Consider the following 14,882-nt stretch of genomic DNA (forward strand, 5'->3'; position numbering starts at 1 on the left):
TGTGTGCAGTGGTGTTTCCTCTGGTGAACCTGGGGAGAAGTGGCGCTCTGATGCAGCTGAGGCCAAACAAGGACGAGCTGTGAGATCAGACGAGGGCCACGTGGTTTCTAACAGGTCCTCAAACCTCCCATCAGCCCCTGCAGCAGACACATAAGGCTGCTGCTGGTGTGTGGTTTTATGCTGAGCGGAGGAGCAACAGGCTGCACACAGTTACCATGGAGATAGACATCACCGACACATCACTGTTTGGTTGTTCACAGGTGTTAATGTGATAATTTATCACCTCTATTCAAATATTTAAAATCATTACAGCTGCATTTAAAAGAAGCACAAACACAAACTCATATTAGTTTAACAGTGAAAGTGATGGAGAGCAGAGACGGACTGATATTATCTCAACTGTTTTTAAAATGATTTTACTCTTTATTTTTTAATCATATGTTTTCCTCCACGTCTCTGTTCCTCTGTGTGCTTCACTTTCTTCATCTTGATTTTAATCTGGCAGCAGAACAAAAATCTGGGACAAAACAAAACACAAAAACATTCATGAAACCACAAACACGTTCAGGTTGGTGGTGAATTTAGCAACACAGATTGTTCTCTGTTGTTTGTAGAACAGATGTGATGAAAATAAAAAATACTACAAATCCACAAAACTCCTCCTGAACTGTGATTTTAACCTTTACATGTTCCACTTATATTTATCTAATTTAGATTATTAAAATGTATTTCATGCATCATCTGACAGTATCATGCATCCAATAAACTAAAATGTAAAAACTAAAATATAAATATAAATATGGTACCTTTGAATTACATGTATTAACCTTTTATTATTATGCTTTGATCCAAAGAACTGTATTAAAAACATATGTTTAGATTAATTATTATGTCCTCTATGTTTTTATTTCATGAGTTTTAAATCTAATAGTTAAATGTTAATTAATGTAATAATAATAGTAAATTATAATATATAACATTTAAAAATCTACCATAAGAAAAAATTCAACCTGTCTGTAAATAACTGAATATTTATTAATTCATGATTATTTAATAAACGTTTGGTACCAAATACAACCAGCAGCAGTCTACATGTTCAGCTGTTTCCAGGAAACCAAAAGTAACTCTGCCCCTTTTTATTATATAATATTTATAATATATTTTACACATTATATGATATATTATTAATGTTGTTGAGACAGTTTATGACACTTTAAACCTATAGTTTACATCTCATTCTACACTTTATATTACATTACCTCTATCTGCTGTGTGCTGCTGCTGTCAGTAATAAAACCTTTACACTGCTGCCCTCTGGTGGCTGCAACAACACATTGCTTCTACTACTACTAGTCTCTGCAAAGTCTAGTTTTCATGTCACCAAATGTGTATAAAGAGTATATATATATATGTGTGTGTGTGTGTGTGTGTGTGTGTGTGTGTGTGTGTGTGTGTGTGTGTGTGTGTGTGTGTGTGTGTGTGTGTGTGTGTGTGTATATGTGTGTACCTCTTTGTTGTACTTTGGTGCAATTTGTTACAAACTATTATAAAAACAGAATAAAGTGTTACGTTGCTTTAGTTGGTACGTACTCATTATATTTAAGTTCATACATGATTCTTAAAAAATGAGACTGCTGACAACACTTTAACTGACTGAACATATTAGTTCTTCAGTGTGTAACTGTTAATTCTGAGGACATTTAATTGAAAGCGTTAATGTAATATTATTTTTATACTGTTAAATATAACTGATTTGTGTTAATTAATGTTAATAATTAATACAACAATAAAATTAAACTATTCAGTATGAACTGAGTTAAGATGATTCATATATGTGTATGTATATATATATATATTGTGTGTGCGCGTGTGTGTGTGTGTGTGTGTGTGTGTGTGTGTGTGTGTGTGTGTGTGTGTGTGTGCATAGGTGGGGGGATGACTAGGAGTTTAATAGTCTGATTGCTGTGGTGAAGAAGCTGTTGCAGAATCTGTCTGTTCTGCTACGAATGCTGCAACTAAAAGTAAAAACAATTAATTAAAACCCGACATAAACGGCAGGCAATGAAGAAGAAAACAATTAGTAGTCCAAGTATTAAAAACAGAATAAAATACAAAATAAAAGACAATAAAATTCAATTGAAATCTAGATTAAAAAGATGGAACCATCTAATTTGCCTTTTCAACCTGCAGTCCCCATGTTATACCACTAGATGGCGGTAAGCACACAGACATTAAAACTCAAAGAAGAAGAAGTAGTCGGAGTAGTAGTTCCCGTTTATCACGTGACTGTAGCTGCTTTACTTCCTGTAGTGTGTGAAGGATTCAGGTGAGTCTTTCATTTTTTTTTTAAACTTTCTTTTATTTTTTAAAGTTTTGGGAATAATTACACCAATACAAACATCCACGTGGGCTCCTGAATAAACCACAGTCTGCGCCACGTGTTGTGTTTATCACCATGGCAACTGTAACCCATTAAATAAAAAGGTATGAGTCAGTGTGAAGCTGCTGCACACATGCTGCACACTGACATCCGTGTTAGTAAAAGCATCCCATAATAACCTGGATGTGTTTTTATATGTGAGATGTGAAGCAGAGTCTCCTCATGGTTTAACTTCCTCCTCTCACTGATGCATTACTGCACATTGCTGCATAACATCTGCAGCTAGGATTAGGTTTTTACATTTTTATAGTGCTTTTAATACTATTCAGCCACATATTTTAGCTAATACATAACTTTTAAACTGCATTGGATGTTTAGACTACTACTATCAGTTTATTAGGCTGGATGATAAACAGTCTGACATTATTTAAACCAACACATGGCTCAGTTTTATCTCCTCTTTTATTCACACTGTATACTGTTGACTATAGGAACAGTAAGGCATCCTGTCTACGTCTAAAGTGTTCAGATGACATCGCTCTTATGGGTCTGTTTGCTCAAAGTAATGATCTCACCTACAAAAGAGAGGTCGAATCGTCAGGGTTCCCACGCTTCCTGGAAAACCTGGAAAATGATGGACCAATTTTCCAATCATTGAAAAAGTGAAATGTCCTGTAAAATGATTTATTTTTGAGTGAATGCAAACTGTTTAGAAGGTTTGTTCTCAGTCTGTTCTCACACTGTCTTCAAAGGTAAACATTAAGACACAGCACTTCTCTGCTTCTAGGCGAGGCAGCGGCTCCCATGATGCTCTACTAATTATGACAAATTTCTAAGCGTGTAAAAGATTGTTTCATAGATGAGTTATAGCCATAGACTGCACATCTTTTAGATCAGACGTTTGGGGAGCAGGAGAGGAACAATCATAGAAGCAATCTGGGTAAATGTACAAAATGCAAAGTACAACTATAGAAAATAATACCTCTCTAAAGCAGGAGGGGGGGGGGTAGTGTATGGAGTGATAACTTGTCTGTCATACTCTAGCAGTTGAAAATGTCCTGGAAAATGATTTCAAGAAAAGAGAGGGAACCCAGATCGTTCGTCAACTGGTGTGATGCAAACTTTATAAAACTGTGTCTGTGTGTGTGTGTGTGTGTGTGTGTGTGTGTGTGTGTGTGTGTGTGTGTGTGTGTGTGTGTGTGTGTGTGTGTGTGTGTGTGTGTGTGTGTGTGTGTGAGTCTAGAGCACAATTAACTTTTATTAAACTTTTTTTAATGTTCATCACAGATAAAGAAAAATCATCCCAAACACTCACACACAAGCAACACTTTTGCAGCCGGTTGTGTCAACCTGGGGTAACCATGGTAACAGATACTGATTTAAAAAAATTTAAAAAAAATGTGTCCAAGCACACTGAGGATACAATTCTCCTCATCATGCTGCAAATGACTCCTCCGTTATGTTTATTCAACTAGCAGATGAATCTTATAAAACTCACCCTTTTTTTCTCCTTTGTCTTTTTAATGTAATGTACATTTGTAGGGTCAGATGGCGGTCAACAGGAGGAGGAGATTCCAGCAGACAGAGAGAGAGCTGAGGGAGGCGGCTGTCGCTACGCTGCAGAGCTGGATCCAGACGGCCAGCAGCAGGACAGCAGGTCAATTCATCTGAACTCAAATCTGAACTGTCAAATAATCACCAGGAAATTCTAATTTGCAATGTTGAAATAACTAAAAATAGCAAGAAAATAATAAAATACTCTTGTTAGACGTGACCAAGTTTTTATTTCTTTATTTCTGTAATGTATTTAAATACAATAGTTAAATATAACTAAGATGTTAAATACACCTGTGAACATTATTTAAGGTTTTTATACTAAACCGAATGTAAAATAATGGTATTCTGGAAGTTACAAAGTTTAGTACACAGTGATATTTAAGAGTCGACAAGATGATCAATTAAAAAATCAGTTAAACTAGATTTAAAAGCAGCATCAGGTTTGTTAAAATGTACATTTAGTATTTTTGTTGGTTTTATATCATTTGAAATGACATTTGCACCATTTTTTACCAAAAGTAAGACTGAATGCTCCTGAAAATGTCAAATGGTGTAACCACAAAAGAATGATACATATTACATATTTTATCACCTACAGGGTATTTAAGTGGACTTATAATAATAATGACTTCATTTAAAACATGTAAATGTTTCCTGATCTCCATGGTTACCAGAGTAAATGTAATATTTAGAACAATTGTATTCCATTACCTTTATTTAATATAAAAGTTATAATGTAAGATCATGCCAAACTAGTTGATATGGTGTTTTATTGACAATTTACTTAAGTTTTTATGGTTACACCACAATTTGATGTATATATAAATATAAAATATTTTATCAACCTACAGTGTATTTAAGTGGACTTATACTAAAATTTAAAGTTTTGACAAATTATGTAAATTGTGGGAAAAACTCCACTTTAACAGGAAGAAACATCAAGAACATCTACTCTTTATACACATTTGGTGACATGAAAACTAATGGCGCTTTTCCACTATACAGTTCTAGCACTACTCGGCTCGGTTCCAGGAACCTTTTCCATTACAAAAAAGTACCTCCTCAACGTGAGCGGGGTCGTCATAGCACGGCTGCACCAAACTGCCGTGACTTTGTTTTCTACGCGACACAAACCCATAACCAATGGAGGACATGGAGGCGATGGTGTACTTGCTGCTGTATGAGGCTTTCTGTCTCACACAAAGCAAGAGAAGAGAAACTAATCTCTGTAACGCTGTTGTTGGTATTTATAAAATGCCGGGTTTGATTCTTGTGTGGGACGGCTCATGACTCTTCCAGTGACTCTCTGACCAATCAGTGACCGGCAGTCTGATGACGTCACATTTAGTATCGGCTCGGCTCGCTTGGAACCTCGGCAGAGCAGATACTAAAAAAGTACCAGGTACCAGGAACTATCCCTGATGGAGCAGCAAAAAAAACCGAGCCGAGTCGAGTTGAGTCGTGCTGGAACTGTGTAGTGGAAAAGCGCCATAAACTTTGCAGAGACTAGTAGTAGTAGAAGCAATGTGTTGTTGCAGCCACCAGAGGGCAGCAGTGTAAAAGTTTTATTACTGACAGCAGCAGCACACAGCAGATAGAGGTAATGTAATATAAAGTGTAGAATGAGATGTAAGCTATAGGTTTAAAGTGTCATAAAATGTCTCAGCAACATTAATAATATATCATATAATGTGTCAAATAAAAGCAGATAGAGGTGGTGCCTAAAACTTTTGCACAGAACTTTATGTCCTAAACTTTTCAGACTATTGCCTCCAACGTGTCCATCAGAGTTTGAGTCTCACAGTTGGAAGTTTTAACTCCGGTTCGAGTCGACGACCAAATATTTCTCTCTATTGTTAACTTTCATCTCAGGACCTTTGACTCAAACACACTCTCTCCCTCTGCAGGCTCTCAGCAGCTCGGCGAATTCCAGGAGCAGCCGGAGCCTCCCGACATCAAACAGGAAGAGGAGGAGGAGCAGGAGGAGGAGGAGGAGGATGATGATGAAGAGGAGGAGGATGATGAAGAGGAGGAGGAAGAAGAAGAAGAAGAGGAGGAGGAAGAAGAAGAAGAAGAAGAAGAAGAGGAGGAGGAGGAGTGGACCGGTCCTGAAATCCAGACTCCTCAGATAGAGTTAGTCTACAGCCTGCAGTGTAAAAGTGAGCAGCCTCAGGTCGACGTCCCTCCGACCGCCTCCTCCTCTGAGCCGACTGATGCCCCGCCACCCCCGCAGTTGCCCCCCCCAGCAGTGCCTCCTGGTAGGAGGGGAAGGAGGCGTAAGGGCACAGACACAACAGGAAATACGACGTCCCGCTCCTGTAAGGTGTGCGGCGTGGCGTTCAGCTACCGCGGCTCGCTGATGAACCACGTAGAGGTCCACGCGTACGACGAGCGCTGCATCTGCGGCGTCTGCGGCAAACAGCTGCCGGACAGAGACGGTCTGCTGCAGCACCTGCGGACGCACGTCAAGGTCCACGTCTGCAGCTTCTGCGGCAAAACCTTCTGGCGGCGCGTGGAGCTGGCGGTGCACACGCGCTGCCACACGGGCGAGAAGCCGTTCAGCTGCAGCGTGTGCGCCAGGAGCTTCAACCGCAAAGGCAACATGGAGATCCACATGAGGACGCACACGGGCGAGAAGCCGTACGCCTGCCCCGTCTGCGGCAAGGCCTTCAACATCCTGTCGTCCATGATCCGCCACCGCAGGACGCACTTCGGAGAGAAGCCGTTCAGCTGCAGCTTCTGCCTCAAAGGCTTCGCCACCAACTATGAAATGAAGACGCACAGGAGGACGCACACGGGCGAGCGGCCGTACACCTGCACCGTCTGCGGCAAAGGCTTCACGCTCAGCACGCCGCTCAAAAAGCACATGAAGCGCCACACGGAGCTGCCGCCGCCGCCGCCGCTTCAGATTCACGTGTACACCCCGGCGCCACGTGACGAAACACAGCCGACAATTTAAACCTGAAGCCTCCGTGTTTGATTCTTACTGTTTGTCTGTGACTCGAGACGCTCCGAAATCGTTAAGGTTGCGATCACATGACGTTTGGCTCTGAAGCAGGATGCTGAGTCACGATTCTGATGATGTTAATAAATAAGTAAATAAGAGTGATGTCACAGTTTGTACTGTCATCATTCACTAAAGTTAACCAGCCATGTTTCTATTGGCCGAATGAGCACAAAGGGTGATCTCTGATTGGCTGGACATCGCACCGAAACAGGAAACGCACACTTGAATTTGTCCAGCTTGAATAGAAGTGAAAGGGGAAACATCATGTGACCGCAACCTTCAATCTAAAGCTCCTTTCACACATGCAGCCTGTCCCTGTAATGTTCAGGAACTTGTGAATTAGAGCAAGGATCAATTTTCAGGGAGCTTGTAACGCTTCAGGGAAAATGCCGATACGGCTGTGATGTGAATGAACCAATCAGAGGTGATGACTTGTTTACGATTGCTTTGCAGATGCATTAGCAAAGAAGCTTTTGTTGTTGTTGTAATGTCTAGAAACTGGATTCAGATTCAGAGGTAAGGGAGTTCCTCTGAGTCTACTTTACATCTGCTGGACTGTCTCTATCTGCTTCAGCATTTCTTCATCATGTGTTAAAAAATCCAAAGACGGAAATGTTCCTGAATGTAGCTGCGTGTGTAAATAGTGAAAATCACTCACAGTGCCTGATTGGTTACCCCGGTAATGTACCGGGAACTGTGCCTGAAAGAGGCTTCAGAATCACCAGTGCTGCGTCTCAAATCACAAACTTCTGTCATTGGGCTTTTCCATTATACAGTTCTAGCACTACTCGACTCGACTCTACTTGGTTTTTTCTTGCTCTTCCATCAGGGATAGTACCTGGTACCTGGTACTTGTTTTGGTATCTGGTTCCAAGCGAGCCAAGCCGATACTAAAATGTGACGTCAACAGACTGCCGGCCTCTGATTGGTCAGAGAGTCACTGGAAGAGTCATGAACCGTCCCACACAAGAATCAAAACCCGGCATTTTTAAATACCGGCAACAGCGTTTTCGTTGAGCAGGTTCTATGAAGTAATAGAAAATGATGTTTGGGACCAAAACCGAGTAGAACCGAGTAGTGCTAGAACTGTATAATGGAAAAGTGCCATTAGTACACATCTATTAGTACACTTCTAGTTAGTATTGTCTCAGATCAAACTCGGCCATCTTACCAGACATTTAAGTACAGAATTTCGTGATTTGAGACGGGGCACATGACTGATTCTGATAGGCTGAGAGACCTGTCAATCAAAGCCTCCAAACATGCACCTTAAAGCCTAAAGCACATCATCTTGTGCTTTTATAAAAAGTGATGTACTGCAGGTTTAAATTCACCAAAGCTTTGATTTTTATATTTGTATTGAAGCACTGAGATGAAGTTGTGATTAAGAGTTTTTTATTTAATAAGAATAAATTAATATAAAGGACGGGGGCTGGTCCCTGCTCCTTACAGAGCCTTCAGATTCAAACTGGAGCTAACAATTATTTTCATTATACATTAATCTGTTATTTTCTCAATTAATTATATTTGGTGAAAAAAGTCGATCACTGTTTCCAAAGTTCTTCAAATGTTTTTTTTTTCTGTCCACAGCACAAAGATATTCAGTTTACTGTCAAAGAAAACTGAAGAAATATTCATATTTATTAACAATATTTCTACTGTCTGATGTCAAAATGTCACAATCACAAAAACACATTTGATTTAATTTCTGTATAAATGAAATGCAACAACCGAGGCCTTAAAAGCTCAATGAGTACATTTAATAATTATCTGAACTGGAACTTTTTCCTTTTTTTTGCTTTTTCTTTCAGTTTATTTCCTCATTCTTCTGCATATATGTATATTGTTGTTTTGCAATCAATAAAAACTGGTGTTTGAGAATATTCAGATAATCAGAGTAAATGTTTTCTTGTCCCTCCAAATTATGTGAGGTCTCTCCGAAACAGCTCGTTATAAAGACGGCCAAACATAATGAATAATTATATATTTAATTAACATAAGAATTGACCAAAAACAAAACATTCAACAATATTTACCTTAAACTGAACAAAAAGCTTGTCAGACACCTGAATCCACAGAGCGGACCGGAGACAATCTTTTGTTCAACATGGTTTAATTAGTCAATATATTAATCTGATGTATTTTTTTTGTATTAATTAAATTTTGCTTTATAACTTATTTAATCTTATTCAAGTATTGTCAGTATTTTTTCTTTTTCTTCCTATTTATTGGTTGATTTATTTGTATCTTATTTCTTTTTTAAAAATGTTTTATTTTGTTCCTCTCTGCTGTAAAATATATCTTTAAAAATCTATTTAAAAAATTTATTTTTGCTTTATTACCATTATTTTATCTTATTTAAGTATTGTCAGCATTTCTTATTATAATTTTATTTATTTAAAAAAATATTTTAAAAAATATTAATAAAAGTATTGTCAGTATTTAGTCTTCCTATTTATTAGTTTATTTTTGTTTTTACTATTTTATTTATTCATTTTATTAGTTTATTATCTTTTCCTTTCTGTTCAGTTTGTTTAAACTCAATCAAAAGAATCTAAAAAAAAACTAAAAACTAAACCTAACAGAAGTAAAGCCATGAAAACAAGACTTTAGGATCCATCAAACAAATAGAAAACTAACAAATACAAATAAATTAAACATCAGGAAATCAACACAAACTGCTGCTGTAGTGGCTGGGAGAGAGTTTCTCCTCTCTATAAACCATAGGTCCTCTCAGTCTGAATCAGGCTCAACTGGGAGGAAACACATTGTTATTAATGGGCCATCATGCAGTACTCATTACATCCAGCAGGGGGCAGCAGGTACCACATGATCACCAGCTCATGTTAGTGAATGATGCTGATTTACACACAGTTCATCCATGCTGGAGGGATCTCTGATGGTTTTATGCTATTTAACTCTGCTGTTGTTTAAAAGAAATGTTTTTATATCAGAAATATGAATTTATTTCATCTAATCATCTGAAAATCACATGGATGGTTCCATACTAGATGAGGTACTTGTACTTTACTGTAGTATATTAAAGTACAAGTACCTCAAACTGTACTGCAGTAAAGTACAAGTAATTCAAACTGTACGACAGTAAAGTACAAGTACTTCAAATTGTACTACAGTGAATTAAAGTACCTCAAATTGTACTGCAATAAAGTTAAAGTACCTTGAACTGTAGTACAGTAAATTAAAGTACCTCAAACTGTACTACAGTAAATTAAAGTACCTTAAACTGTAGTACAGTAAAGTACAAGTACCTTAAACTATACTGCAGTAAATTAAAGTACCTTAAACTATACTGTAGTAAATTAAAGTACTGACTAAATGTACTTTTACTTTTTTACCACTGTCCTTCACTGACTTCCCTGCGCGCTCTCGTGCCGTCACCTCCCGCAGGAGCGCGCCCGGTGTCATGCTCGTGCCCGGCAGAGTGCTGGGCAGCGTGAGTCCGCTCGCTCCCTGTTCAGAGGGCTTACCGGCGGCTTACCGGCGGACGTTTCCCCGGTGCAGCAGTTACAGACGGAGCTCCGAGCTGCGGGTCCAGACAGCGGCCGGTTTGGAAGTTTGCTCCCCGGGAAGCAGAGCTGGTAGACGGGCACAATGAGGCAGAGGCAGCCGGGCTAGCGCGAGCAACTGGACGGTCAAAGCTTTAAACTCTCCCGTTACCGGATTAAACACCGACTTTTTAAACACTTTCTTCCCGGTTTATCCCCCTATAACGAGGAATAACGTGACTTTGAAGCGGTAAGCAGTGACCGGACATGGAGACCGACTCGGTGGCCGGCGACGTGGAGCCTTTCCCCGGTCTGAGCCTCCTGCTGGACGCCGTGTCCCAGCAGCAGGGATGGGTTAGAGTGCACGGTAAGAGACACACACACACACACACACACACACACACACACACACACACACACACACACACACACACATACTCACACACACCAGACACACACACACACACACACACACACACACACACACACACACATACATACATACCGGGGAAACACACACACACACACATACCGGACACACACATACATACATACCGGGGAAACACACACACACACACACACACACACACACACACACACACACACATACCGGACACACACATACATACATACCGGGGAAACACACACACACACACACACACACACACACACACACACACACACACACACACACACACACACACATACCGGACACACACATATATACATACCGGGGAAACACACACACACACACACCGGCTGGCAGTCCGGGAGGAAACCGGATCCGGTTCCTCTGATACCAACTCTCCCCCCCCCCCCCCCCCCCCCCCCCCCCCTCCCTCCTCTGGTTTTACATCTCTGAGGTCAAAGGTCAGCAGGTTTTACATTCATAGTCTCCAACACTTTCATAACATGTCTCCATAAAGTAGATCCTGCTTCAGTGAAAGTTATAAAGTTTTAATTGTGTCTTAATTAATAACCTGAACCATCACATAGTCATTCATAGCATGTAAACAAACATAATGTTGTTTAAAGCTTATAAATCCTTCATAAAGCTCATATCACCACCTACAGAACTGTTTATATATGATAATAATACACACAGATTAATTACCTTCTATACATACTGTATCTCCTCTGATACATTTTCAACAGGAATTAATATAATAAAATAAACTACAACATGTTTATTAATTCAACACTGCGTTACTTTATCTGAGCACTAAAGGAATCTGATGTAGAGCTCTTTAACGCATGTATTAAATATGATTCACTTGGTATTATCGGGGTTAAAAACACACCAGATTAACCTGTTAGGACGATATATCGATATTATAATGATATCGTGATTAAGGGTCGATAGCTACAGCAGAGTATTACGTATTTTGTGTGGCAATATTGTATAGATAGATTATCTATACCCACTAGAGGGCTCTGGTTTGTTTTCTGGTCAGCAGGAAGGTTTTTATTTGGTATAAATTGCAGGTGAAAAAAGTTAATAAATTGCAATATATCGTTGCATATAGCAATATATTTAAAATCGCAATAATATCGTATCGTGACACAAGTATCGCAATAATATCGTACCGTGACACAAGTGTCGCAATAATATCGTATCGTGACACAAGTATTGTGATAATATCGTATCGTGGCACAAGTATCGTGATAATATCGTATCGTGGCACAAGTATCGTGATAATATCGTATCGTGACACAAGTATCGTGATAATATCGTATCGTGGCACAAGTATCGTGATAATATCGTATCGTGACACAAGTATCGTGATAATATCGTATCGTGGCACAAGTATCGTGATTATATTGTATTGTGGCACAAGTATCCCAATAATATTGTATAATGACACAAGTGTCGCAATAATATCGTATCGTGGCACAAGTATCGCAATAATATTGTATCGTGACACAAGTATCGTGATAATATTGTATGATGACACAAAGTATTGTGATAATATCGTATCGTGACACAAGTATCACAATAATATCGTATCGTGGAGCCTCTGGTGATCCCCCCAGTCGTGATGAGACTAGATATCGTAATATCGTGATATAGCGTACGTGTTTTTTCCCGATGTTCTAGCTGTTCTGTTATTTACCTTTTACACACTTTGTTATTATTCTGCGTCTCTAGCTTTAACTGACTGGTTATCATTATACAGCATAAGAGTCTTTTCCTGGTTTTAAATCAGACTGTTCTATTATTTACCTTTTTTACCCATTTAGTCGTTATATCCTAATTACTGATGATTATTTATCAAACATCTCATTGTGTCAATATTTTGTGAAAGCACCAACAGTGATTCCTACAATATTGTTGTGATATCGATATCGAGGTTACGGCTGGGCGATATGGATAAAATCAAATATCACAATATATTTTGACCAAATACCTCGATATCGCAACAATATTGTAGGATGACTGTCGATGCTTTCACAAAATATTTACACAATTAGATTTTTGATCAATAATCATCAGTAATGTGGATATAATGATAAAGTGGGTAAAAGATAAATAAAACAACAACTAGAACAATTTTGTAAATTCAGATTACATTACATTATTTTACTGAAATTCAGCCTTTAAAACCAGGAAAAGACAAAACTTCTGCTGTATTACGATATTACAATGTCAAAATTCTGAGACGATGTGTACGATATTGATATAATATCGTTATATCGCCCCTATTTAATAGTGTCTTAATTAATTAATTAACCTGAGGAGGGTCGTGAGATGATTAATGAGAGAGGAAAGAAAGTTCTGACACATTATCTTTGATGTTTGGAGAAAATATTGGATCACACTGTTAAAATGATTACTGTAATTACACAATAAAATACTGGCTAATAATTACAGTAAAGGCACAGTGGTATAATGTATTAAAACACAAAAATCACAGTAATGTATTAATGTGTTTCTACAGAAAACCAGACAGAATATTACTGTTAAAATACATGAATTATAATGTAAAATGACATTAATTATGATCTGAAATCACTGTAAATTCACATCATCGTGTTGTGTTTTCGCTTTAACCACAAAATTACTGTAAAACTACGATATTTTATGGCTGTATTACTTTATAGTAGAGCTGGGCGATATGGACAACATCAAGTATCACGATATTTTTGACCTAATACCTCGATATCGATATTGCAACAATAGACGATTCTTGATGTTTTCACAGAATATTTACACTATGAAATGTTTGGTAAATAAATCATTGGTAATGTGGATATAATGACAAAGTGGGTAAAAGGTAAAAAATAACAAAAGCTAGAGCTAAAACAGTCCGTTAAGTTCAGAAAATTACATCATATTACAGTAATGCAGCTTTAAAACCAGGAAAAGACGACTCTGATGACATATCACCATATTACGATATCCAAAATCTAAGACAATATCTAGTCTCATATCACGATATCGATATATTGCCCAGCCCTACTGTATAGTGCTGTTCCTTTATCACAGAAATAATCTAATTCACTGCAGTCTGCTGTTAGAATAATCCCCCCCCTCCTCTCCTGCATTGCAAAAGTGTGATTACAGTAGTTTAAACCCTGCTGATTGTTAATGTTGTTAATGAAATAAGCAGGGCTTCCTCTAATTAAGGTGTTATTTTAAGTGTCTGATATAACAGCTGCTACTATAAAACAAAGGACTAATTGAATCACTGCTGCCATTTGGAGAAAAAAAAACATCACATGAGGATCAAAATATTTCAGCAAACTCTCAGCTGAGGTTCAGGAAAGACTTCTACCAGCTGCTGCTCACAGATGTAAAGGTTTGAGTTGAGTTCCTCCTCAGTTAGATGTAGATAGACGACTGTAAAGTTAAAATGAGTGAATATGAGCAGTCAGTATCTCATGCTGGAATAAAGTGACTCAGAGTTTCTGGATGAAACAGTCGCAGCTGTCGTCCATTTGTTCCTCTTTTTTTTTTGTTCCTTAAAATAAAAGTTTCACGGAGCTCAGTGATCAAATTTTCCTTTGTCGGAGCAAATGTTCACAAATATTTCAAATGTGTGTATGTGTCTGTAATGATTCCTCCTGTTCATACTGACCATTAGAAGATCCTTTCATCATGTTTACTGTAATGATTCCTCCTGTTCATACTGACCCATTAGAAGATCCCTTCATCATGTTTACTGTAATGATTCCTCCTGTTCATACTGACCATTAGAAGATCCCTTCATCATGTTTACTGTAATGATTCCTCCTGTTCATACTGACCATTAGAAGATCCCTTCATCATGTTTACTGTAATGATTCCTCCTGTTCATACTGACCATTAGAAGATCCCTTCATCATGTTTACTGTAATGATTCCTCCTGTTCATACTGACCATTAGAAGATCCCTTCATCATGTTTACTGTAATGATTCCTCTGTTCATACTGACCATTAGAAGATCCCTTC

At 38.3% G+C, this 14,882-nt stretch overlaps 2 protein-coding genes across 2 annotated transcripts in view; both read left to right on the top strand.

Moving 5' to 3' along the window:
• Positions 1 to 3,926: 3,926 nt before the first annotated feature.
• Positions 3,927 to 7,903, top strand: LOC133991132 (zinc finger protein 771-like). The gene is made up of 2 exons (XM_062429603.1): positions 3,927 to 4,037; positions 5,845 to 7,903. The coding sequence occupies exons 1-2, from the start codon at positions 3,929 to 3,931 to the stop codon at positions 6,894 to 6,896; spliced, it is 1,161 nt and encodes a 386-aa protein (XP_062285587.1). The 5' UTR covers positions 3,927 to 3,928; the 3' UTR covers positions 6,897 to 7,903.
• A 2,814-nt stretch (positions 7,904 to 10,717) lies between these two features.
• Positions 10,718 to 14,882, top strand: part of lamc2 (laminin, gamma 2) — a 15,427-nt gene continuing 11,262 nt past the window's right edge. Inside the window, exon 1 of the mRNA XM_062428326.1 lies at positions 10,718 to 10,817. Coding sequence (XP_062284310.1) covers positions 10,718 to 10,817 — 100 coding nt within the window. The remainder of the gene's footprint in view (positions 10,818 to 14,882) is intronic.

Source organism: Scomber scombrus, chromosome 11, assembly GCF_963691925.1.
Source record: "Scomber scombrus chromosome 11, fScoSco1.1, whole genome shotgun sequence".
Taxonomy (NCBI): Eukaryota; Metazoa; Chordata; class Actinopteri; order Scombriformes; family Scombridae; genus Scomber; species Scomber scombrus.

What these genes read in the sequence shown, in the direction of transcription:
- LOC133991132 (XM_062429603.1), top strand. Translation starts at nt 3,929, where the DNA reads ATGGCGGTCAACAGGAGGAGGAGATTCCAGCAGACAGAGAGAGAGCTG. An exon ending in GGCCAGCAGCAGGACAGCAG is followed by an intron (nt 4,038 to 5,844) that starts GTCAATTCATCT and finishes CTCCCTCTGCAG; the next exon opens with GCTCTCAGCAGCTCGGCGAA.